We start from the raw sequence: 27187 nt of genomic DNA, 5'->3' as shown, positions 1-27187 counted from the left end.
CGACACTTCAATCACATCAAATTGCTTAATTTCAAATCCTTTGTGGTGGAATGGAGGGAAAATTACAGAAACTGTGTCACTGTCCAGATACTTATGGACCCAGTCGTACACCATGACACATGGTATTCAGTGATCTAATGCTTTAATTACCAAATACTTTGTAATGAATGTCTAATTGTATTTAACGCATTAAATCATTTCTACTTGCACTTTGGAAATCTAATTTTCTTCTGAGTATTGTGTTAAATTCACAGGCAAAGCTGCCATTTACTTCGCATTACTTGCTTTATTTTGTTTTATAGGTTTTCCAGCTAACCTACTAAGTTATCTTTGACTGCTGCATACACTGGTGCTCTCAAGTTACAGTGGAGTTCACCTGTTGATTTGCAGTGACATCATCTCAGGTTTGCTGTGAGGTTTGTGGTAGTTTGGCTGTTTTTCTGGCAGGAAAAACAGATTTTATGTTGTGTGTAGTTTTGGTTATTCATTCCATGCTGATTGGTATCACTCCCCTGCAGAAAAATCAGAAAAATAGAACCATTTACCCTCTTTTGGACCGATATTAGTGGCCTTAACTTTAATAAACTAGCTTGTTGCTGTATTTTAAACACCCTGTGTGTCGGCTTCATCACTGAAGCTCCTCTCTTTATATCGAGGCCAGATGTCATATTTTATAAGTAAATTTATGCTGCAGAGCTGTTAAAGGGTCACAGAATCAGTTTCTTCTGACAAATCCCCTCTTAAAACACATTTTTACAGACTTGCTTCTGTGTGATCTCCTCTCTTTTACTGTGTTTAATTCATTTTTGGTGTGTTTGTTATTCTATTTATATTGATTGGTGTTTGTTCTCTCTATATATAAATTTGTTTTTTGTAACTTTCACTATGTTCAACTCTTGCATATCTGGTCTTTTCTATTCTTTCCGTTTGGCCTGACTTGCTTTCTGTTATAACACTGTCTTCCTGGGTGTTCATTTTTTTTGCTAGCCCGTCAAAGCACTTCATCAACACAGTTTTTAAACGAGTAAAGTTAGATTATTAAAAAACATTACTGCATCATATTAATCTGACTGAAGCACACGTTAATTATCGTGGGTGTGTTTTTCTTAACTATGTATGAAAAAGAAGACGTACTGTTCACATATACAGTATCACCAAGAAGACAATGTATTGCAGTGTGGAAACAAAATCGAACCAAGTGGAAGAGGATTTACACTTATGAGTGACCTATACAGTTAACAGCGTCACGCTAATAAGCTTAATAGAATGCATCTCTTAAAGATTGATTTGTACAGTATTGATTTGTTAAAATTTTTATGGTGGCTGTTTGTCAAACCCCCATCTTGACCGGAGGTCAGTGTAGTGACCGTTTTATTTACCGCTACGTTCGGTAATATGAATGTGTGAACATTTCTGCTGTTAATAAAAGAGATACTGAAAAACTTATGAGCTCAGACAGGCGCTAATAGCTCGATAGTGAGATAGAGGCAGATAGATGGAGATGGGGAGCGAGTGAGCGAGAGAGGAAGATAAAGTGGAGCTAAGCCGGGCTCCGAGGGCCGGCCAGTGATTAAGGGATGGGAGGGATGAACACCAGCCACTGAGGGACTAGTGTCTATCTGTGTGAGTCCATGTGAAAGCGGGGCTGAGGAAAAAGCTCAGAAACAAGAACCCACTGTCACGGTATCTTAGCAACCGTCTCTGTCTCCCAGGTGACAGGGACTGACATCACTTCCTGTTGGTGAGTGTGTATGTGTACACACAGTGACCAATTTTAAAAACAAAAAAACAAACAAAAAAAGACGCATAAACTGACAGGTGAACGTGTCGTGAACGTACATGTGAGGTGGTGCAAAGTTCAGTTGTATTTCTGTTCCCCTGCTGCAGCAGACTCACCAGCTTGAGGTGCACGACAGGATGGTGTTTGTTGGTGTGCAGGGTTGAATACGCATGCATCATGACTGCATGCATGGGTGCGTTGTGAAAGCAGACTGTGGGCATATATGTGGAGTCTGTGCCACGTGCGCATGCGGCCAGCCTGATTGTACGTTATGCCAATGGAAACATGGCCAACTGATGCCATCTGGTAGGACTACTTGGCACAAGGGGGACTCTCTATGGTTCCACAACATATTGGAGTAGTTAAAATTAACACTGTGACACTATTTGGCAGAAAAAGACACTGAACTATCTATTACTGTGTCTATTTCAGTCTCTCTCTCACCTTAAGACTCCAAGCTGCTTTCACACAGGGGGGCAGGAGTGTGGAGACTTTGGCTGCCCGTCACACACACAACATCACCGTGTGCACCGCATCGACAGCAAAACTGGTCTGCAATAATAAACAACTTCTTCAATTATCTACGCTTCTTAATTTTATTTTATCCGCATAAAACAGCTTGATGGATAATTAAAAAGAAACGAACAGAAAAAGTAAATTAAAAGGAAAAAAAATAAGACTAATTTAGATTTCGATGATAGAGTGTAAAACTCAGAGGAGAGTGGAGTTTCCAGAAGCATGATATAATTGACTGTTTCCACTGGCTCTATCCAGTGTGTAGCATGGAGGATTAGCTGGCTGTCGGTTTGACCATTTACATGAGGAACTAATGCTTGCATTGTCTGCCCCTAATTAACTTCAGCTGCTCAGTCCCGTAAAAAAAAAGAAAAAAAACGAAACTACTCATGATTCGTTTCTTAATTATGCTGAACATTTGTAGCAATAAAGCAACAGAGTGGCTGCATGTGTCCAAACTTGGCAAATAGCTGCCAAGATTCAACAAAAATCCCTGCTGCTGAGTCCACAGCGCTCAATCAGATAAGATCCATGAGGATTTCATCCTCCATGACGCTGGAGACTTGGGGCATCCCAGGCTGAGGAACGGCTCCTCTCTGACCTCCAGACATCAGCATCGGACCTGAACACAGGTGAGGGAGAGGAGAGGAGATAAAAGGAAACAGACTCAGTAAGCGCTTTCAGGACTGATGTAAAAAGCAAAGAGAGACTGTCTTGTTCTTGACTAAAGAGAGCTACTTTACAGCACTTTGATTGGCATAAGTAAACATCAAGGTACTTAACTACTGGGTACAGTCATTTGAAATGTTTACATCGTGCATTAAAATGCATTGGCTCAAAGCTCAGACATCCCCACAGCTCAGGATTCTATAATCAACTACAAAACGGTTTGTGCTCTTGTGCTGTTTTGTCTGAAAGTCTAACTCTTGGATGTTCTGAGGTTGAGGCACAAAAGTTTAGGCGATCAAGCACTTTTAGTGGCTGTTTTCTTTTACATGCTCAGACTTCAGAAACTTCTAAGTCTCCGCTTAAGACCCACTTCTTTTCCTTTGTATTCGATTCAAGCACCTTGACTTCACCTCTTGATGTCTTGTAACTTTTTATTCCATCTTTTTTATTTATTGGTCTGGTAGTCATTCTATTTTATTGTGTTATAGGGCCTGCTATTGTAACTGTGCAGCACTTTGATTCAACTCTTGCTTATTTTAATGTGCTTTATAAATAAATTACAAATGAGAAATGACGAGCAATCATAGACAAAGATTATGAAGATGTAGCAATTTATTTGACCAAGGAAATTTGATAGGCTTAAAATGAATACAAATGAGCCCATTGCATTATGGTCAAATGATACTGTTCTGACTGCGCTGTTGTTGTGTTTGTCATTGCAGAGAAGGGAAGAAGAAAACCTAGTTCACATTCTTCTATCTGTATCTCACTCTCTCCATTTGTCTGAATAGGAACTGTAATCTGGCTGCCAAAAGGAAATTCATTTTTTAGCAATGGAAATCTTCAAATTTGAAATCTCCAATTATTACATTAATCTGCACAAAAATAAACTGATTTTGACACTATATATTTGAGCAGGATGCACACTGGAATGGAGTATCTAACTCAGTCAAATCATTCCAGGTTGACTTTTGGTAGATAAAAAAGGGCTTAAAAAAACAAGAAAAAAATTGGTTATATTTATATTTGGTATATAAGTGCACTACATGCAATAAAAACTTCTGGCAAAAACTGCTCTACAAGGTTTCTCTATATCTAAATTTGAATATGTGATGCTCCAAAAAAATTTGTCAGTTTCCAAACATGTAACTCTTTCAAGTTATTTCCTTCAGATGTCAACCTTCATACCCCTCACTGGCTACATTTCCAGGCCCATATTCTAGAATGTCATGTCGACTCTAGTCAGATATTTCTGAACTCCTTCCACCTCTCTGTGGGGTGCTTTCTGACCTGCCATGGGCTGCCTCCACTGGCCCTGCATTTGAGCCCCCCCTCCTGGCGCCGGATGGACCAACTGCTGTCCTAAACCTTGGTGAGACATCATGCCAGTCATGTGAGACACTTGACCCTGCTGTGAGGACACGGAGACACAGAAAAGAAACATTAACGTCTGCAAAGTCTCAGACTTCAACAGTTGCAGCTACTTGATAACCTCAGATGCTTTCTTTGTTGCACTCTTACTGGCTGCTGTTGGCTGAGGAGAAGACTGCGAAGCTGTGGATTGGCTCCTGGGTTTGAGAGGCGAAGTATTTGACCCTGGGGAGGGGCTTGTCCGCTCTGTGCTACCTGGTTGGGTGGAGCGCCGCTGACTGGCGGTTGTTGATTGGTCGGCCCCGTTGCTCTCATTGCCATCTGAAGGAACGTCATGCAATTTATTCAGTTTGAACATATGATTCCGTTGAACAAATCGGCTCGAACAGAGCCTAAATATCACAGAGATCACAAACTATAGAGTGTTTTAGAACAATGCTCTCAAGTTGCTATCTGGTAATGTAATAATGTAGCAAACATGGTAATAAAACATGACCAAATGATAAATTCTACATTTTGAAATACACCAAGACAGTCCGAGCGCGACTGAGCACATCTGGTTGCTGAAAGCTGAAGCAAAGGTAAACTTCAGACCACTTCAGAGAAGGAATAGAAATGCAAACTTGACTTTGACCATTGTGCAGCTTGAAATCGAAGTGAACTGGACAATGTATTATGTGACTGTAATTTTACACTTGTACATCTTGAATGTATAAAAGCTGAGCAAACACATAAAAACAACCAAAAGGCCCATTAGAAATACTACCCACGGAATATTTCTGTAGATCTGGAGACACGTGATGAGCTATTTCACACTCGAGGTGATTCAAACATGAAAAAAGTCAACTACAAATAAAAAGTCCATCCTAAAGCTGCTACTACTAAAGCCAAGTTCTCTCAACATGAATTGTTCTGCGGCCATCACCCCGTATCCAAAGCAAACAGATCCTGTTCAACGAAGTGCACAAACTTATGCATGCATGTTATCAGTTTAATGTGTTATTTTGCATCAAAAGCATGCTATCAGAGGAGCATTCAACATGCTGATAGGAGATTAGCTGTAGACCAGCCTGATACTGAGCAATGAGATGGGAGTGATGGTGTGTCTAACACAGGATTCCTGAACCGGATGTCCACGATCAAAACTGGAACGGATTTTAACATCATTCATATTAAAGAAACAAAGCAGCTTATTTCTGATTTATAGTTATTTCTAGCATTATGGACCGTTTCAGTAAAGAAAAAGGACAGAGAATGACCATTGTATTGTAAAATGCATATTTTACTGATAAATCTGCTGTGTGCTAATCTATGCAGTTCAATAATATCTACAACTGAAGTATTGTTTCATACATTAAAGCCCTTCCTGACAACCTGAACACATGTTGCTTGTAAGTCAAGAGCCACTCTGGGTCTCACCATGTTGTTCTGCCTCTGCTGGTCCTCCATCATAGAGACCTGACTAACAGGGGGCATGCCCACCACCACAGACTGGACACAGGACAGATCAGAGAGAGGGAGGAGGGGGGAGGAGTGGTGGAAGTGTGAAAAAATAAAGAGGACGACAGCGGAGGAAAGAGTTACCAGCAAGGCATGCGGAAATCAGCGGACACTCGGGCAGACGAGGTGCCGACAACAGGCAGCGTGAGAGGGCAACCGATGTGGAAACACAGGCTGACATGCCAGGACAGAGTTGGTTCAGTCATTTACCTGAGGCTGGACGTTGCCGTGGGAAACAGGAATTGGACCGGGTGGCCTGTTTAGGAAGTTTTGATTCTGGGGAACCTGACCAGGCTGCATTGGACCCCCTGCACCGCCCAGCTGCTGCATAAAAACAGAAAGACAGGCAGCAGTCAGTAGTTATTCCCTCGGAGTGTATTATACAGAATGACAGAAACTTCATTAAGCTCAGTCTGCATTCTCTTCGTCAGCACTGATCTGCTTCTTGCTTACTCAAAGGAGGGCGGACCTTTAAGTTCATTGTGATTTGAGTTGTGAGGAAAAACTCAAAAACATAATCAAAGAAGTACGGAAACAAACAAAATGCTCCACAATGTCAAAAACTATAAATAAATGAATCATTGCAGTTATACACAAACTGAACAGACTGTCTCAGTCCAGCAGAAGAATACAAGGTCTGAATCCAAAAATATGGAAGTCAACAGTTGAAAGTTATCAGAAAAATACAGCTAATTGAGAACTATAACTACTTCATCATGTATGTGTAAAAAGGGATTATGTTGACTTACATGACAGACTTGAAAATTCATAACCTGCACTTTAACACAACCCAATTTATTAAAGAAAACAAACAAATGGAAGCTGCCCACTGTTCACATCCAACTCCTTGAGGGGGATTTTAAATTGAAAGTGTTGAATGCAGCAAATATGAACCCTAACCTTTAAGTTTAAGTCCCACGTGCAACACCTAACAAACTGGAGATTACAATCAGATTTGTGTACAGAAGCAAATCCGCTGTTCAGTGTTCAGTTCTATGTACGCCTGATTACGCTGATATTTTACATCCAAGCATCTCTCTCAACCTTAAAGCCTCTTGACTCTCTATCACAGCCTGTACATGTATCCAGTCATCGTAATAGCCGGTCACTGGATATTTTAATGTTACATTTATTGCATTTTCAGACATAATTTTGAAAATCCGCTTTTAAATACTTCGCTTTTCACAAATTGAATTAGTTACAGAGACATTGAACTCTCTCATTTGTTTGAGAATCTAAAAATATTATGCTCACTGTGAATTTCTACACATACTCATGCTGTATAGTTTCTTCTGCGCAGATCTCTATTGAAAACATTTCATATCGATAAATACAAGGCACTAAATAGACAAACCTTCAAACCCTGCTAATGTGTTTAAGACTGATAAAATTTTCTTCGTTAATGCATGCGAGCATTTTTTCATGCGACAATGATGGCAGATTTTGTCCCAGATCTTTGCTTCTGGGTAATCTGAGGAGAGAAGTCTTTGTAGCCTAACCCTATGAATAGCAGAAATAATTGCTGTGAGGATTAACATGCATAGCTTGGCTGTTAAAAAGCTGAACCAAAAAAAAAAAAACCCCAAAAACATCTAGTCCAAATGAAAGTCTGCAAATTCTGATATTTGGCTATTTTGATATTGTGATTCTGCATCTATACTTCACAGTACACACATTTGCTATACATAATTGATGCATACTGTGTTAACAATGCTGAAAGTGTGTGAAGCAGCACGTTCACTTTCTTCGTCCGTGCAGACAGCGAGCAAAAACAAACAGAGGACGATGATACACCGCTGGAGATTTAACTTCAAGCACCACCTGCTGAGGTGTTTGCTATTTTAGATTTCACGGTTTAAAACAAACTGAAGCTTGATGACTAAAGCTGTCAGCGTAGTCCAGAGTGGGAAAAATCATATACAATATCTGTCTGCAGTTAAACAGGAAAACAAGAAAAGATGAAACCTGTTGCTGTTGGTTTAGCAGTCTTTAGCAGGTTGTGGGAACACAGCTGTACAGACGGGTTCTGATTATTCTGAAATATAGCACTTAATACTCTGATGATACGCTGACTCCGTTTCACATTTTATCTGCACGGTCCTGTGCTTTCAAAACGAATCAGTCAAGACAGAAAAATCGCAATATGAGACAAGTGGTAACTGCTTAAAAGGCAGAATTTGAAACTGGCAGCAGGGCTCCTGAGGTAGCTGTGCTCTGCAGGTGCAGCGGTGGCTTGTGTGTTTCCATGCTGAGGGAGAGACAAGGAGGAATGAAGGGTGTTTCATCCCTCCTCCCAGCACAAATTATTAACTACAGACTCAGGAAAAAAAAACAAAAAAAAAACAGTGTGATGGAAAAACATCTTCACCAGTCCATCTTGCTGATTCTGAGCAAATCACGCCGGGATTGTGCTAACGCATGGTATGTTTTCTGACCAGCAACACGCAGCTTTGGGTCTTTTGTTGGTACTAACAAAACAGCTGCCTCTTTTTTCCTCTACTATCTGTGATTTATCTCCTGTCTTTAACCCAGTAACCTGTAAAATCCCAGACCAAGATTTAAAGCCTGCATCCCTTTTAAGGAAAAATATTCAATTTTGTCTCACTGTGAACAGAACAAACTGCAATCTGGTTCCCAAAGAATGCCACTCCAGGGCTTTGCAAAGAGAAACCTTAACTACTGGTCCAAATTGAAATTTTAATTACGTTAAGATTGCTGTAGAGCTTCCCTATTAGCAATGCAGCACTGAATATGTGATGATACACAAGAGGCAGAAAAAAAAAATCTTCATTATAATTTCATGTCTTCTGCCTTCTCTAAATGCTCTGATACTCGCACACGGCTTCAACTTACATATAGGGCTGATGTAATTTTGTGAAGACATAAAATTAGCAGGGTGAGTCAACAAGCGCTATCACCGCTGATGAGAGCAGAGTGCGAGGAGAAATGTAATCTAACTCATGTAAACCTGACAACAGGCTTCATTTTTAAAGGGAGACACGCTGCGTCTCCGGCATTGTTTCACAGTCATGCAGCACCTCTCCTCTCTGGATGCAATAATCTGGAGTGGAGCCCTGTGATGGAAAAGACAGCTAATCCAGAGGACACATTTTAAATCATCCTGTCTCTGGGGATGAAGATGAGCAGAGAGGGGAAAGTGAAATTTCCATGTCACGCGGACATGGCAGCAGTGTTTGTAACCTGTAATGAACTCAGCCAGCAGTGGGGGCTGCATGGAGGGGCCTCGGCTGTAGATTTACTTATCCTGTCCCTAAAGACTGGTGCACACCGCTGCCACAGCATCGCTCCTCCTACAACGCATCTGTAATGTTAAAGAGCCCGTATTATGCACATTCTTATGTTTAATGTTAAAAACACATTTTGCTTGGACGTTTCTGCAGCAGCTCTGCTCACCCTCTGTCTGAACTGCTCTGTTTTAGCTTGTGTCTCTTTCATTACAAACCTCCAGTCTGCGATGTGATGAGAAATACCGTAACCCCAGATGTCTGAGTATAGGGAGGTACCTCAAACAGAAGCAGCTGTAGTGAGGAAACAACTGCAAGAAGGCTGCTCATTCTTTGCTTGCCAAAGTCGCTGCCAGTCAGGCGTTATGCAAACGAGTCACATGGTGACATAGATAAGTGACGCAAGAAAATCCTGGGTTTCAAATCAGGGTTTTCAGGCAGACAAGAGGCAGTATTGTCTCTGTAAGACACTTTAAGCTTTCTAATTTTGCAGACTTTCTGCACACACAAACAAAGGTATAACACACACAAAGGGAAAAACTTTGAATAACTGGGGTCTTTAACCCTTTAAGCTTCAGTCAATTCCAGCTGTTTTCAGTACAAAAAAAAAAAAAAATCGCTAATATTCTATTTTTAAATAAAAAAATGACGAAAAATACAGGGAATATTGGACGCACATCGCGAGGTGCATTTCCTTGAAAACGACCGATTCGTGGATTTTATACCGACTTCAGGACATGTTTTGGACAAAATAGTTTACTGGCTTGTGTTGTCTGGATGTAAAAGGTTGGATTATGGCCGTTTTTTGTGGAATCTTTTTTTCTGTGTGTAATAATGAACCCGGAAATGTGAGTCGCGCTGTGTGCGTTGAAGCCGTGTATAGAGAACGGATGGATGGATATTTGTTTTTGTCGGACAAATGTGTTTTTCTCACCCGCTGTGGTAATCACATCTGAAAGTGGTTTATACCGGCGGATTCATGAGAATCTAAGCTTTCCATCGGCGTATAGTGTTTGTATAATCGGGTTTGCAGCCGTCGGACATTCTTGAAATTCCTATGCAAATTAGTAGGTGTACCGCCGGCGGTACACCTACTACGCACTGAAGCGTAAAGGGTTAACCTTTAAACAATCTGTAAAATGAATAGTCACACAGTGTTGCACTTCGATTTAAAGCTGAATTTCACAACTTTACACTTTTCTGGTGTTAACATTTTGTTTCTATGAAGCTCTTGCACCTTGTTGCACAGTGAAATGACAATGTACTTTATATAATAACAGTGTGTGCAGTGGAGCAGTGGTATTGGTAATGTGGTTGTGTGGTGTTTGCACGTTCTTCTTCTTTTCTCCAGTTTCCTCCCACAGTCTAAAAACCTGCATGGTAGGTTGATTAGGGATACAAAATTGGCCACATGGTTGTCTGCCTCTTTGTGTTAGCCCTGCAATGGACTGGTGACCTGTTGGTGTGTACATCACCTCTAATTTGTGTTAGCTGGGGTAGCCCCAATGGCACACTGTAGGCAGATACATGGAGAGAAGAAGTGAAGTTTCAAGTAGCAATAACTTTCATTTCTTATTAATATGCAAATAATTTCTATTTGATTGACGCTAGGTTTATAAATGTAATAAATCTGGAGAAAATACCCATCACATTCTTATACAGTTTCAAAATTCCTGCTTTTTTCTGAATCATCTAAAGCCCAAAGATATTTCAAACTGCTAAATGACACATTTACAGAGCACATTTTTCCATTTTTGCATAAAAATTAATAGAGACCTAAAAGTCTGTCTTCTAAGCCTGCTTCTTACAATAAGCAATGAGGTTTTGCATGCAAGTTTTGGTTATTCCAAATGTTGTTGCTAGAGATATGGACCCGTACCCGTAGCCTGTGGACGACGGATACGGCACTTGCCATTTGCCAATCAGATACGCGAGATCTGGTCACGTGACTCCCGGTAGACGCTAGAAGTACGGACCCGTAGCATCGGTGCTACAGGTACGGACCCTAAACCTGACCCTAACACTAACCCTAACCTTAACCTTTGCTTACCTTTCAACAGTTTGCAGTGGTTAGCAGCTTCTTGACTCGCGAGACTTGCGTACGGGTCCGTATCTGTCTGGCAAATGGAAAGTGCCGTATCCGTAGCCCACAGGCTACGGGTACGGTCCGTATCTGTAGACACTACCTATTTCAAATGAAATGTTTCTCTATTTTTTGGTTGTATCTGCTCTCTTCTAGCTGGTTTGAAGTGAATAAAGCTCCTTTGAAGAAATATAACGGCACACATTTCCAAACACCAATCAGAATAAATCTGAATCAATATGTGCTCTCAAATGAGCAGTCTGTGCTTACCACGCTGGTCGAATTCCTGTTAAACTCTGAATGACTGATACCCAACAATGGCTCTCCCTCACTTTGACTTAGATTTAATATAAATATTTAATATTATGGATTAGTAATTAGGATTTGAAGCACAATTTGCAGGGATTTTAAATTATTAGCTAAATCAAAGACAAATAATCAGCCTGTCAACTAATGAATTAATTAAATAACTGCTTTAGCTTTAAATATGACAAACTTACTAATGTTACATTCATGAAAGACAATTATAGATTAATAATTTCTTTCTCTAGGTGCTGTAATGTAAACTGTCGATGTTTTCAACATGTTATTTATCATTACCCAGGAAGAGATCAGCTTAAAAGCACTAAGCGCATGCTAACACGGCATTTTTAAAGTGTACAATCCAGTGTTGAGGGGTCCAGTTTGTTGAGGCTGAGCCAAAGTTGACATGAAGAGCGCAAACGAATTGCACCTATATTTCCTTCACTAAAGCAGAGACAATGAGTTGGGAGTGCAACAGTCAGCTAATGCTGCAGTAGCTAATGCTAGCCCTATTAGCCCCGACTGGAGTGGCTGCTGTGAAGATACCAGGCTCACTAAATGAAATGTCAATAACAATGCAACTTAATGTCTTACACAATGCACCTCAATTCCCCAGTGCACCTCCATAATGCCTCCTCATTATCCCCTCCTTTTGGTCTCCCCACTCCACACTGAAACCTTACTCTCTTCCCAACAGCTCCACTTCCTCCTCCTCCCGTCTCCACTCACCGCTCTGTGCTGCTGGACCTGCTTGTGGTTGGTGATGACTTGCCGGATGCCGTTGACGAAGCCGCTCTGGTCGTTGGGGATGAGGCCCATGAATATTCTCTTCTTGGATGAGTAGAGCAGCATCAGCACGCGCACTTCACACGGCGACGTAGTGTGGGGGAAGTGGACGCAGCCAGCCTGCAGAGGGTCACAGGGCAGATTAAGACCTTGACATGGGACCCTGTTGTAATTATGTGATGGGCTCAGGCTTGGGGACATAACCTGCTCCTGAGCTCCTTTGCCCAATCAAACATATCGGTTTTATAAATTGAATGCAAATGGTATTAACTTAATTCATACCGTGCTTTCCCTGAGCCGTAAATCAAATTCAGGCGAAGAGGCAGAGCTCAGCTGGACTGAATACTATTTCTCAATGGTATTACCTGATTAACAATGCACCACACTGAAAAAACTCCTATCATTACGCTAGCCTTCTGGAAATGAATCAAAACTAAACAATTAAAATTTTCTATGTGAACTGATGGCAAATCATGTTTAAAATCATATTATGTAGGTTGAAATGCATGGCCTAGAACCCCCTCTAGAGTCTCCACTGCAGCACTGCAACACAGCTTTATGTTCAGCCCATCTGCTGGACAGAGGTGGGACATGCACCCAGTTTGCATTCATGGAAAAAACATTGAGGAATACTGAATGATGGATAAGACAGGGGACACACATTTAAAGGTGGAGAGGGGCCAGAGAGACTTTGAAAACTTACAAAGCCATTAGCCATAATGCGGTACAGGCCTTTCAGCGACTCCATGTCTTTGTTGGTGAAGAGAAACTGAACCATTCGAGAGTTTCTGAAGAGGTGACCTAAGGTCGTCTGCGGAGAGAGAGAGAGAGAGAGAGAGAGAGAGAGAGAGAGAGAGAGAGAGAGAGAGAGGGAGGACTTAGTTATGCATCATTCATAAAGAAGTCACCACTGCAAACAAGCAGGAGCCAGAACAACACGTTCACCCACTAAAACAAAGGCAGAAAAATCGCTCTCACCAGTAACTGCTGCGGAATCAGCTGCATGATGAGCTTCTGTGGCCACTGGTCTGTGTTTCTGTTCAGAGACAGCAATAACATGTCAGCGGTGACCGTTTGTGTGAAATAAATAAACTTCACTACACACGAGGCTCATGCTATTTGATTAGTGACTCACAGATTTTCTCCTTGGTTGACATGAACTTGACAAGGAAGAGAGCGCGTCAGTTTGGTGGTTGAATCTATAGAAGAGGCTTTAGGCTTCTGCAGGAATTTATATAGAGAGGAAGTCATGACACAAAATGAAGATGGAAGTTAGCTTGAGAAACACATTGAAAAGCACACGACGATGTTACTATTGGCAACCTGCAGGTCTCAAAGACAGATTTGAAAATCTTTGAAATGCAACCTATAGGTGACTCTTTAACCAAACCTGACATACAAAGTTGTCTTTAGCAACGTCTATAGAAAATATGCATGTTGTTGTGACTGAGCCTGCTCTGTATTAAGTGAAGGTGAACAAAAAAAATCCTTTCAAGACATTTACATACTTGTAGACAATACACACCTCTAACCTAACTTCAAAGCAGACCTGATGGGACCTGAAGTGCCAGGAATCACAACACTAACAGTTCTGGTGAAAGCTTTAAGCCTGGGTGCGGGAAAACTCAAAACAAGCGGCAAACCTTAGATTCCGCAGGCACAGAGGACAAAATTTTTTACTCTTTCACAAATAATTAAAGGGACATGGGAATGTTTCTATTTTTGTCTGCATGTATTTTTTAAATCTGGAAAAGGCTTAAAAGCGCACAGTTGCTGGCAGAGTTCAACTTTAATGCAGAAAAGAAAGGTGGAAAAGTTCATTTTGTGCACTCTGGGAGTCACTTAACTTTCAAAAAAATCTTAAATATGGCAGAAAATCTCAGAAAGGACAAGACTGCTAGAAGACTACTATTGTAATTGTTACAGCCTCATGTAGTCTGTAGGATCCTGAGTGTGTTGTAAGAATAAATTCAGTTGACTTTGTGACATTTTCTGCTCTGTTTGTTAAGAATACTGTCGCTTTGGGTGACCATAGCATTTAACATGCTGCCAAGCAATCTGGTTAGAATCTGAGGATTTATGTTGGCTGGACTGCAACTGGAGAATATTGCTGATAAACGACAACGCCGCCTTCCTCCCCCCCTTTGTCGGTGACCCCAGTCAGGACAAGTAACTAAAGAATGACCAGATTGGTAAACCTTTAACCTTCGTGTTGTCCTGCGGGTCAAAACTGACCCGCTTTAAAGTTAGAAAATGTGGGAAAAAAAATATATTTTCACAGCGAAACTTCAGATGTCCACATTTTCAACATTTTTGGGACATTTGTGCACATTTTTTGGTGGGAGAAAAAAGAAATGTAAAAAAAATGTTTCTTTAATAACATTCAGAAAAAAATAAATAAATAAAAAATCCAGCGAATTTTGCAGGAATTATTGGAATTTTCTTCCTGAAGGTTTTGCAAATTTTCAGAAATTGGGGATTTTTTTTTCAGACAGGAAAACAATTTTTTTGGTGCACGTATATGAAGACAGCAGGACGGTTAAACACAAAATGTCAAGAATCAAAGAAAAACAAGGACAACTTTCAAAGTGCATCAGTGCAACAATTCCACGGGGAAAACTGCCACACTCATCTTCAGTGCATCAATACAGGATCAATGGATAATCAGTCACATATCAGTCAGGTCTACTGTGGTCCATTACAAATGCATTGTGGTGCAGACAAATGAGTTATTTATGTCCGAGCCTTGCTGAAGAAGGAGTTAAAAGCCTGAGATGTGGAGAGTAACAAAACAATCTAATCTGTGTTAAATTAGAGGTGGATTTAAAAGTGTGTCAGTAAACCATATTGGGAGGGGACCCCACATTTTAGACAAGAAAAGCTCTCCGGAAAGAACAGACTGAAATTCAGCCAAAACATATTGATAACACTGTAGTGCAAGCTCCAGCCAAGCGTGCTGGCATCCCTTGTGAGAGTTTTTATCAACAACCATTTCTCCAAATGAGTTTTAGCGTCTGTAGCGAGATTCTTCTCAGCATTACAGATTGCCCCTGATAAGAATCACTTCCAGAGCAGAAAGCCCGATGAGTTAACTGTAGGAGGAAAAAGCAGATTAAGCTACTAATTTGTCCACTCAGGTTGTTTGCGATTGTACATTTTCGTAGACAGGATTTACACTTTACAGGGCTTCTCATTCTTATTCCTGTGCATTTTACAGACTTCGATAATTCTGACAAACAGAGGAGGGAGGATGAGACCATAGTCGATAGAGGGAATTGATCCGAGTCTGTCCACCAAACACAAACACTTTAAGACCTCATGAGAGTCGCATAAAAGCAATTAACATCCATTTTCCTGGCTCAGCACTGCAACTGTAAACTACATTGATTTGACCTTGAGCTAAACCAATAGTAGGACAGTAAAATGATGTGCAATTAATCATACTGTACAATAATCAATGACAGCTGGTTATTAAGATTGACCACTGTGATAGGTCTGAGACAGTGGTGATGATCACAATACGCTGGCAGGGAAGTGGCTCCTCAGCGCAGCTCTCAGGCTGTGCTGGGTTTTATTCTGATCTAACACAGGCTGATTTACAGCTGGTACATTTTGGGAGATATGCTTTATCAGTTATTGTTCTACTACTCATGTATGTACCACAAATACCACGCTATAGCTAATAGTCACTTAGCATTTAAACTGGCACATGGGAAACAGCAAAAATGGCTCTGTCTCAAAGTTGAAAAATCCTCCTAAACTCACTGACCAACATATCTGACATTCTTAAAGCCATCACTGTAAGTTTGTTAGGCAGAAAACCGAAAATGCAGGAAGTCCCTGGAGCTGGCCAAGAAATAGCCTCACATTAATCCACCATAAAAACTGACTTAAAAAAAACAGATCAAACCATTCCGATATAAAATGTCACAACATCATCACTTTGTTCAATGAGACATTTGTGTCAACTTTTGCCATAATAAACATATGAACTGCAAAGTTATGGTTAAAAATGTGCTTTGTGAGGTCACAGTGACTTGATTCAAGCTCGAGTGAACGCTGATGCCAAATTTGACAAATTTCCAGGGATGAACCCACAAACTGACATACAAACCTTTTTAAAAACTGTATTTTAAAAAAAACCTTTAATACATTAACAGTGTGAATTAGTTTGGTGCTGTGCAGATTCCTTTTCCTTTTGAACACATTACTGCTGTCATATTTCAGGTACAATGCTAAGCTAGCTGGCTGCTGCTATAATCATATTTTGCTTTTAACTGACTTCCACTGTCTGAATCTGGAGGACTCAAAGCAGTTCATGATACTGTTTTCCTTGTTACTTTCAGAGCACCAATCCATCTTTAAAAATAAGAAGTATTTTTCTCCCAAATGAACATTAATTGAATGTCAGGGTTTTTGTGTTACCTCCTGCCACTCCAGAACGCCAGTCCATGCCACTATCTTATTGGCTTGTGGTTGCGTTGCAAGGTTTGCGTTGCCTTGAGCTCCAGCTGCACCAGCCTACAGAGAGAATGGAGTGGGAGGTTACATATTGTCTACGGAAGAGAACAACGGATGACAATAAGAAAGTCAATGAAACATGTAATGCAGTGGAGCTGATTAAACTGGAACACCAATAAATTTTATGCTAATTTCAACAATCTAATCCATAATTACATAAGACTGCAGTACAAGAAAGAGGAATCTATGAATGAATTGGAAAACAGAGGAAACACCACATTGTAACACGCCAAGATCTAGGGAAAAGACACCATCATCTGGTTTTGATGTGATAGTCGTAGTAGCATTTAAAATTCATTTTGATATGGGACTTCAGACAGTGTGTTAGTCTGCAAACTCAGCTCAAGGCAGCTGGTGGTACAGAATCACAAATTAAAGATCTGGTTCTCTGTCGCCTAACTTGAGTACTTACATTTCAAAATATCAGCGTGATTTAAACATTGATAGCGTTTACAAGGACGATAACAGCGAATGGATTCTTGAACAGTGAGAGTGAAAGGCCTACATATGTGGACAACAAAAACCTTGTAGCAACAAACAATGACGTACACAACACTTGATTTTTAAAGATCATCAGTCAGGGAAAAGTTATCCGAAATATGTCTCATACCACTTCTGTACCAAGAGCCTGTGTTTAACCTTTGTCTACCCAAAACACGGTGACTTGTGTGGTCCAGCATGTACATGTAGATCTACAGGCAGTAAATCTAAACAAGATGATGGACTTAGAGCACCTTTTTGACACAGACAAGAGCTTATATGAGTGGTCCGACAACACCAATGGGGTTTATCTGTAAATAACTGTAAGCCACTGATAGGAATAAAAAAAATTACATACAGTGCAAGAGATAAAACAAAGGATAAAAATACAAACTGGACTATTAAACAACTGTAAACAGCTCTACTATCTCCTTATAGCATTTAGCATTGAAATTGTTTTCCCATTAGCGCTACTGAAATACAGGATTTTGTTTTGACATTTTTACACTTTTTTACATGCTAGAGGACATATGAACAAAATTAGAACCATAGCTGGGCATTTACACCTTAAACTGCCGTGTATCAATGTCAAGGATTTAGATTTTCTGGGTTTCATAAATAACAAACATCAGTAACAAATCCTATCCACTTGCAGGGTGTGGCTTCTGTGCATTTACAGAATGTTTTTTATGGGTCCAACATGAATGACTGAATATCTCCAGTACCACAACTTGCAAGTGTGCAGTGTAGAGAAGTTTTACAGTGTTTGAGGAGATGAGCTAGTGCAGAGTTGTGACTGCAGAGAGAGGCAAGGACTTCAGAGATCCACAGACTGTAGCATAAGTAAAGGAGTAATTACATCTAAACCCTTTACTAAATCAGGACATTACTTGTGCTTATCCAAACACATTTCATATTTTTCAAAGGAATAGTTAAGCATTTTTAGTGAAACTGCTTTGATGCTGAGTGCTACATGAGAAGATCTGAATATTCAGTAAATGAGGGCACAGTGAGAAGATGCTAACGCTAGCTTAGCATAGCACAAACGCTGGCTGCATTAGGAAAGCGTCTGCAAACCCACTAAATAAACCCTCATATCATGTTTCTCTAAACCGCACAGAAACTACAAACTACATGAACTGCTGTGTCTACACTTTGTAGAGACGGCAATAAGACGTGTGTTGATTAGGTACACTTGAAGTGGCTGGTAGGCTCATGGTTGGTAGAGAATTGGGTAGAGTCATGCTTGTTGAATCCCTTGTCTCCTGTCTCTGTGCTACGTTACCAAGCTGCTGGCTATGGCTCCAGATTTACTGAGGACAAATTAGAGTGGTATTGATCTTCCCATCTAACTCTCAGCAAGAAAACAAACAAGAGTTTTTTTCCCAAAATGTCAGAATATTTCACGAGTTGGCCCGTTTGCCATGCTGCATTTCTTTCTCCTGAGGGTACCCGGAACTTGGGTTTATTATCTGATCCTGAGCAGCATCAAAATTTCGGTGAAACTGCTGAAAACAAAAGCAGAAACTGTTGAATGCATATCATTGCTTTATCCCGATTAGCCTGACTTACCATGTTGGGCTGTGCTGATGGCGGTGTGGGCTGATTTGCCGTAGGTTGCTGCTGAGGTGGCGCCTGTGGCTGCTGATTGGGTGCTGGCTGTCCTGAGGGTGGGACCGGCTGCTGCTGATTTGGAGCAACTTGCTGCGACATCAGTTGAGGGCCAGTGGTGACGGTTGATATGCTGGGCTTCACCCCGGGGACTGACGGCATAGTTGGCTGGCCTGTGAATGCAGGACCTTGCGAGACCATTGCTGGGTCTGAAGAAAAGAGAGAGAAAATTACAAAAAGAAGGACTAAGATCACACTAGAGTGGTTAAGCTCAGGGGAGAGCGTCTAGTAAATACCAGAAATCTAGAACAAAATAGTCAGAAAATACCAGACAAAGAGGAAAGAGTCTCCTTGTGTAACTAGGCTTTAGCCAAACTGTATTCTGAAGCAAGTTTGACATAGCCACGGTTTCTTCATGTTAGCCAGCTCAACAAAATCTAAAACCAAAGTCAGAAATATGAGTGTCACAACAATAGATAAGCAATTTTATTTGTCAACTCTGGTTTTCTGCTTCAGACTCTGTGTGCTTTTACATAAAAGAGGGCATTTAACACGTCAGGTGATTCTTTTGCACAAAGAACCTAACCCTTTACAGAATTTCCTTCTGGGGATTAATAAAGTCTGTCTAACTCTAAATGGACTGATGGTGTGCCGCCTATTTCCGTCAAGAGCAACGGAGAGCAATGAGGAGAATAAAAATTTATGACGGTAAAAAGCGCTGCTACTGCAAATGATACAACACAGTTATGGTTTTAGGAAATTTTAAATGTGTTCTAATGCATATATTTTGCCAAACACTTATTTTTAACATAAGAGCTGCACATCAGAACGTCACACATTTAAACATGATAGTGAAGAAGTCAGTTAAGGTCCAACAATGCCCGACAATGAAGGACATTACTTTGACCAAATTAAAGTTACTGATTTAAAATTTTCTGTAATAATCACAAATAGACTAATCAATTTTCTAATCTTTGCAGTAGCAGCAGTGTAAAAAAAATCAAGACAAAACATAAAAAATACATTTATGCATTTTCTGTATCACAAGCTGAATGCAGGTAGGTTCCCATGGCAACATAACATGCACAGTGTACGATACTGCAACTAAATGGCTTTATTTAGTGGTAATGGCACCAGACAGCTCAACAGGTTTGTAAATATAACATAGTTCCTCAGCTGAGAATCTGTATCACTCACGGAGAATCCTCAGGAAACACTCTGATGAAAGGTAGAGGATTCTCCAGATCAGTTTAGCTCTGCAGCTTAAGTCGTCATAGTCTATCCAGGTTAACAGACACTGAAAGCTCTGGATGTAGGATAAACATACCTGAATATGATAGCAGTTCTCCTATTTTATTCACGCTTCTCTGGTTAAATCTTCCCTGTATGTTAAAGATATCACCCTGCTACCAGGAACTCTTCTGGCGTTAAAGTTGCTCACAAAACTCCCTTTGTGGGAACTTCAAATTACCAAGTCACTCAGCCATGAAATAACTGTAGCAATGGTTCAGTGGTTCAAGCCCCAGAACCACTAAGCTGCTGCCCTACAACCCTTGAGCAAGGCACTTAATCCTGCCTGCTCCGGGGGCACCGCAGTCTGGCTGGCTTTGTGTACTCGTGATGTGTCGGTCGCGGAGTGAATGGCGGGAGCCAGGAATTGCTTTTGTTTCTCTCTCTATTTTTATTCTGTTCAAGCTGCTTGTGATTGGTCAGCTACATGATCCGTGGTGGCGTGTGTGTGTGTGTGTGTGTGTGTGAGAGTGAGTGAGTGAGTGAGTGAGTGAGAGAGAGAAGCAAGTGAACCTGCTACTACTGAAAGTGCCACTTTGTTTTTGTTGTTGCGTCTACCATTTGATCTTTTTGTCAAATTGAGATAGATATTTGTTTTTGTGCTTTAAAATTTATTATTGTAGCACTCTATTCTAACTTGAGTATAAAAAGCAATTTAAATAATAACCACTTCATATAATGTATGTTCTGTACATTCATTTCATACATAATTTTACATTATCTTTACTAATAAATTAATTCAAGCGGCAGAAAATCTGAGGAGCCACTTGGGAGCCGAAAGCTTTTTATTGAGCCGAGCCATGAGAACCGTCTCTCTTAAAAGAACTGGAGCTCCCATCACTACTGCTGACCACAGCTTCAAAACAAGCTGGGATATGTGAAAAGACAATTTCCCTCGTGGGATCAATAAAGGATGTTTTTAAAAAGTCTCCTTATACAGTAAACACCACACAGTCTCCTTCTATGGTGAAACACACGAGCGACCAATGGTTTCCATTTATCTTCTTTATGTGTCCACTGGTCATCTAGCCCTCCTGCTCTTTGTGGGTTCACTCCAGGCCACTGAAAGCTTGTGATCATGTTCTCTCTATTACTTAAAGCCATATGTTACCCGACATCCAGTCTTTGTGAGTATACATGGTATTAAATAGACTATTGTACTTGAAAATGATCCCTACATATACATAAATGATGAAGATAATGCAAAAGGTTTCACTAGATCACATATGCGTTTTAGCATCATACTATCTGTGGAAAACAGTTTTCCAGAGAAAGGAAGAACACACTTTACTGTCACACACAGATCTAATCACGCAGAAAGTATGCAAACACGGACACGCTGTAACTAAAAGCGGGGCAAACATAAACTGTTCACTGTTAACTTACAGCTTCTCTTCTGGTTGTTGGCTGCCTCCACGACCATCTGTGCAGCCACCTGAGCAGCAGTCATCTGGGCCGTATTCTGTCAGCGAGCAGATTAAAGGCAGACAATGCCGGGGAAAAACATTTCAGCGAAAGGACATAAACACAACTGTCTGAAACCGAGCCAAAGGCAGGCGGCAGGAATTAGTCTCCAGGCGGCCTTACACTCTGCGGTTGCTTTCCCATTACCTGATAAGGGTGGGCTGGGTTAATGGGTGGAGTGGGCTGCGAAGGTCCCACAACAGGCTGACTGGCAGGCAGCGTCTGAGGAGGAAGGACGGGTTTGTGCGGCCCAGGTCCTCCACCTGAGGAAACTGAAAGCAGACAGTGGGAGAGCTTAGCTTTTTTTTGGCACACTGAGCGAATTATGCGTCTCTGAAAGTGAAGGATAGCATATATTTATTACTCCCACTCACAGAAAAGCGTGGGAGCAACCCATTTAACAACAGCAAAGTCTTTATTTAGGACTGCTAAAACCACCACAAATTACAGAACAATTTACAGTGAAATAGTGTAAAATGACCAACAGCTCAAGAACAGCTCTAATCCTTGAAAATGAGCAACTAGTATCTTGCAACCATCTGTAAGGATGTAATTATGGGAACCTGTCAAAAATGAAATAAAAAAAATCAATCTCAAGCTTTAAATAAAGTCTGCCGCTGGTACAGGAGGTACCTCAAAGAAAACAAACATTAAAAACACTGTGGCACAATGAAAATCACGGAGGAAAAAGATGCACGGAGGGAGATAAACAACAGCAATGCCAGCTTTAGTCATTTGCAGCCCTGAGGAACACAAGAAAAAAAGTGGTGTAACATCCCATCAAAAGTGTGTGAAGATAAGAAGCTTACAAGAATGCAGCTGCCACGACCGGTGAGCTACAAAGCTACACTACTCTGCATGTTGCTACAGATAATATATGTAAATACTATACTGCATGATTATTCCAAACAGCCCTCCTGTCTGGGAAGGTGTATGTCTGCTTATCTTGACACCGACAGAAAATCTCTTTACCTTACAGCACTTTTTAAAAACAAAAATGACTAACTTTACACATTCTTTTTAGTTTGTATTTATTGTAACCCGTCTACAACCAGAACCAGACGACCCAAACCAAGTTAAGAGACCTTCTGTAGCTCTCAAGGACCACTTAATACATATCATTTATAAAGACAGCAATATTTACTTACAACCACACACAGAACTGTACAGGCAGGCTGAAACGGCTGGAGAAAAGTGTCAGGTGTGATGTGTGATAGAAGAGTTTCAGCTAAAATGAAAGGAAAGTTTACAAAACTGTGGTGAGACCAGCCATGTTGTTTGGTCTGGAGACAGTGTCCCTGAGGAAAAGACAGGAGGCAGAGCTGGAGGTAGCAGAACTGAAGATGCTGAGGTTCTCTCTGGGAGTGACCAGGATGGACAGGATCAGGAATGAGTACATCAGAGGGACAGCACATGTTAGAGGCTTTGGAGATAAAGTCAGAGAGGCCAGACTGAGGTGGTTCAGACATGTCCAGAGGAGAGAGAGTGAATATATTGGTAGAAGGATGCTGAGTTTCCCACTGCCAGGCAGGAGGCCTAGAGGAAGACCAAAGAGGAGGTTTATGGATGTGGTTAAAGAGGACATGAAGGTAGTTGGTGTGGGAGAAGGGGATGCAGAGGACAGGGTTAGATGGAGGCAATTGATTCGCTGTGGCGACCCCTGAAGGGAAAAGCCGAAAGGACAAGAAGAAGAAGACACACAGAACTGATACAGCATCTCCTAATGATTTTGTTATACCTAACCCAACTTTTTTGCCAAGGCAACACGTTCTCATCGACACCAAAGTTCACCAAACAATAAAGAGCAGCCAAGAGTCTATTTTGATGGGTTCCCAGTGCAGGCCCTTGACCGCCTGATGCTGGCATTAAGGTGGGGTCACTTACAGAACAAGCTGCTCCTTGTGGACTCAAGGCGCACTGCAGGATTGGGGTTATGAATAAAATGTCATTATCATTTTTTGCCGGTGTTGCTGCAACGTGTTCCTGTGTGACGTTTCTACCTTAAAAGCTCATTATTAGCTGCAGTTTTTGTATTTCTCTGTAATGTAGCACAATGTTAACAATGTGAGCCAACTTCCACCATTCTCTCTCAGTCATAGAGCTCATATCATTTTCTGATGCACCCCCCCCAAAAAAAATACACTTAGAAAATTTAATTTCAACCATAAATGTGAGACCAGTTGACTAACGGCTTGAATTAACGACTCCTGCTCCTGGAAAAATCATTGGTCAGAGGCAGCCCAGCTACTAACACATCTAGTAGAACCACAGCAACACTCTTTGCATTCTTTCATATATTCCAATACGCATTCTCCATTTAGCACTAATCTGGATTTCACCACCTTCCAAAAAACGCTCCGTCTCTGGCTGCTGCATGTTCAACTTCAGCTAGTTACCATTTTGTCCATCAAATGTTAACGGCTGTAAAACGAGCATTTGATAATTCTACCAAGGGCTTTTCAACCGAGAGTAGTAAAAACTGAAAGGTCTAATTACAGTGGAAATATTCCATGCCAGTGTTCATCACTAATGTTAGTTAATGAGCTTGGACAACACACACAAATATACACATCAATCACACAGCAAATTGCTAACAATACCCTCCAGTCTACTGCAATTTTCAAAAGACCTTTAATTGAAGTGGACAGGCTTATCAGAGAGGCCCAACACAAACCAGGACTTAAATGTTTCTCACCAGGAAGCGAGATGCCTCTGACTAGGACCATGTGGAAGGGATCCTGACTGTAGTCGGGATGAGGTTCAACCGCCCCTCCTACTGGAGACGCCCTTTCAAACAAAGCCCTTAGAGCAGGTAGTTTCCGAGGAGCCACCACAGAGAAATGAATTCCTCTCTAAAAGTGTAAAAAGAAAATGCATTCAATGATTTTTTTTTTTGGCCTTGACCGGCTTAAAAGAGTAAATAAAAATTCTACAATGTGCGTAAAAAAACTGGAAATAAAACCAATTTCTCAAGTACATCTGCGACAAAAATACCTGATGGAGACAAAATCAATGATAACTCACATCTCTGATGATTTTGACCAAGTTGTCGGCTGTGCAGCCGGTGTAGCTGACACTCTCCACAGCAGGGAGCAGGTATGGAGGAGAGTTACACAGCAGCACACACACTTTGTGGGTTTGACCTCTGAAATAGCCCACAGAGACAAAGCACGCTAAGAGAAAAACCCTTGTTAAAACCACATTGTAGAATTACTTTTACTTAAATTAAATGTGAAAATTTGGAAGACATTTTCAAACTTTACTGAAGCCAGCTTTTGGTGGTTAATAGAGGAATAATAGATTAGGATTGTCATTGCTCATATGAGTTGTTCGTCACTTAATAAAGACAGAGGTTCTCTTGCTGTTAAAACAATGGGACAGCCTCTCACTAAGGTACCTCAGATTTAAAGATTACAAGTTTGTCATCAACACAGATTGCTTTGCAGTGTGAACCTGAAAATGCTGCCTTACATTTGCTCCCTCATTTTCTTAAAGTCATCAAAGAGCTGTAACGCCACTGAGAGTCCTTCTGCAATCAGACTACAGCTCTCTGCTCCACCTCCCATGAATCTGTTTGAAAAAAACAAGAAAATGCATCAAATTATTTATGGTATAAAACTGGGCAATACTAAATCAGCGCTATAATGGTCAGTTAGGTGATTTTCGACAACTCACTGGATGCTGTCGATCCATGAAACAAACTCGTAGGCGGAGCTGGTCGGTGCGTGACACTGGACATACGACTCAGGAGCACAGTCCACTGTGTTAAACACCACAAGCCCATACTGTGTTCCTCCATACTACATGAACAAAAAACATGTGAATATTCTTTATTAGCAATTGCAAAAAGTGCTTAACAGTCATCCCCAGAAATCACTGACAATAATCTGTTTGAAATATCAAAAACGAGCATTTAAAAAAAAACACTCACATCTCCACCAAAATCTGTTTCTGCTGGAGGCCCTCCATTGAAATACCTGTGTTTAAAAAGCAAAAGCCCAACAGAGGTATTGAATCATGACTGCATGCAAGGAATAACTTAATAACTGGAGGTACTTTTAGGTTCTTACTCAATAGCTGGAAGTATGTAATTTTTCCTTAGAGATTCAAAGTATGGTCCAAGGTTTGCCGTCCCTTCAATGACGAACACCACATCAGCTACCTGGTTGGTCCCAGGCTTAGTGGACGGCTCCATGAGTGCCGAACCTCCCACCACGGATCTGGACACGAAGGAGACACATACTTTACATTTTATGTACATTTTGATAAAATTCCCTCATGTTATTTTAGAAAATACATCATTTGGTTGTGTACACTGCACAAACTTTCCTCAGGGAGCAAGGAGGTTATAAATAACCCTGCACTTTGACTCACAGGATGAAGGACTAAATAAAGTTTCTAGGTCAACAATAAGTTAATCTTAACTCCAGCACAAAATAACACATAAACAGGGTGAAACGACCTGCACTATTAAAAGTTCCTCTCCTATCATTGATTAAACCCATAAAAACTCATCTTTGCATACCTTCTCCGTGATTAGTCATGCACTGCAGTTCAGTTCTAGTTAAAGTCATGTGATGCGCAGTTGATATTAACTTTTGGTTTTCATTTTCCTTGTATAAATCCTCCCCCTATCTGCAGAACCAAGAGGTTAAAAAAATAGACATTTAACAATGAACACCAATAAATATGACTGAAATATTAATTTCTCAATAGTATGTTCAATTTTAGCCTCAGTGTTGTGCACAGTATTTCAATTTCGTGAGCAACACTTCAGTTTCCTGAGCATTAATATATTGTGACGTACAATATTATTTAATTACTTCTGAATAATTGCTAGTATTTAGTTTTATTGGAACTTATTCAATATCTTAATTTTTGTTAATGCATGGTACCGAGGTTATTGTTTTTTTCTAAAAGGTACTATATTTCCTTGTTAATGTTATTCTCATTCAGAACCACTGAGTCTTCTACTCTTACTCAGACAAAAAGCATTCATACATTAAAGCTTCACCACATTTAGTACTCAGTTATCTCTTTTTCCCTACTTCAATAGCGTATTGAAACTGGAAATATGACCAAAGTAATGGCTGTTTGTTCGATTAGGTGTTTGCCTTAGCTTTAGAAGTAAAGATTACAAAAGTTAGCTAAATAGATTTAATTTACACTAAGGCTAACTGAGCTATTAGCTTCCAGACAAAACATAAGACAAAGCCCTTATCTCGTAATAATTTAATTTGTATATGTCAGTGACGCGGGGAGTTAAAAGGCTTGGAAACGAAAGTAAAGCAGCGTCGAAAACATCTGAACTGCACAGAGCATCTCTTTCAGCGCTAGCTCGTGTGGTTAGCGATGCAGGCTAATATTGTTTAAATAGCCCTAATTAACAAGTCACTGGCTAATTAAAAAGTGCAGGGGACCAACCTGATGGTAAAGAGCCGTCAGTTGAATTGTGGGATCAGATCAGCTTCAATGTAACGTAAAAATAGGTTGAATTAGAGCCGAATGAACCACACTGCGCGCACAGTGTTTGTTGTATTTTTGACGGAAGTGATGGAAGAACCCGCC

The 27187-nt window shown here is 40.6% G+C and overlaps 2 protein-coding genes and 1 long non-coding RNA gene across 7 annotated transcripts in view; 1 reads left to right on the top strand and 2 right to left on the bottom strand.

Moving 5' to 3' along the window:
* The window catches only part of LOC110951767 (uncharacterized), a 22629-nt gene extending 9269 nt beyond the window's left edge, over nucleotides 1-13360 (top strand). For both annotated transcript variants that reach the window (XR_002595751.2, XR_002595750.2), the window contains exon 3: nucleotides 12165-13360. This is a non-coding gene — a long non-coding RNA (uncharacterized LOC110951767). The remainder of the gene's footprint in view (nucleotides 1-12164) is intronic.
* The window catches only part of tbc1d17 (TBC1 domain family, member 17), a 278375-nt gene that overhangs the window by 205669 nt on the left and 45519 nt on the right, over nucleotides 1-27187 (bottom strand). The gene's annotated exons all lie outside the window — the stretch shown is intronic.
* On the bottom strand, nucleotides 1145-27187 carry med25 (mediator complex subunit 25). Of its 4 annotated transcripts, none has more exons than XM_022194955.2 (20): nucleotides 27044-27187; nucleotides 25690-25839; nucleotides 25551-25596; nucleotides 25295-25419; nucleotides 25091-25189; nucleotides 24644-24764; nucleotides 24315-24471; nucleotides 21767-21891; nucleotides 21542-21617; nucleotides 18827-19074; nucleotides 16679-16774; nucleotides 13389-13474; nucleotides 13232-13289; nucleotides 12957-13064; nucleotides 12197-12373; nucleotides 6047-6160; nucleotides 5756-5827; nucleotides 4487-4657; nucleotides 4256-4376; nucleotides 1145-2918 (listed from the first exon to the last, which is right to left on the bottom strand). In XM_022194955.2, exons 2-20 carry the CDS (start codon nucleotides 25812-25814, stop codon nucleotides 2815-2817), a joined length of 2229 nt encoding a protein of 742 aa, XP_022050647.2. In that variant the 5' UTR covers nucleotides 25815-25839; nucleotides 27044-27187; the 3' UTR covers nucleotides 1145-2814. The 4 variants fall into 4 exon arrangements, with proteins under 4 accessions (XP_022050647.2, XP_022050664.2, XP_022050670.2 ...); XM_022194972.2 differs by having other exon boundaries at nucleotides 6047-6157; XM_022194978.2 differs by lacking the exon at nucleotides 5756-5827.

Source organism: Acanthochromis polyacanthus, chromosome 21, assembly GCF_021347895.1.
Source record: "Acanthochromis polyacanthus isolate Apoly-LR-REF ecotype Palm Island chromosome 21, KAUST_Apoly_ChrSc, whole genome shotgun sequence".
Classification (NCBI taxonomy): Eukaryota; Metazoa; Chordata; class Actinopteri; family Pomacentridae; genus Acanthochromis; species Acanthochromis polyacanthus.
The sequence above is the reverse complement of the archived record's forward strand: the minus strand, read 5'-3'. Positions and strand labels throughout refer to the sequence as shown.

Excerpts from the sequence above, each read along its gene's own strand:
- med25 (XM_022194955.2), bottom strand. The coding sequence starts at position 25,814 with ATGGAGCCGTCCACTAAGCCTGGGACCAACCAGGTAGCTGATGTGGTG. Across the intron at positions 19,075-21,541 it reads CAACAACCAGAAGAGAAGCT|ACCCAGCAATGGTCTCGCAA; the intron begins GTAAGTTAACAG and ends TCTTTTCTTCAG. Across the intron at positions 4,658-5,755 it reads AGCAGAGGCAGAACAACATG|ATGGCAATGAGAGCAACGGG; the intron begins GTGAGACCCAGA and ends ACGTTCCTTCAG.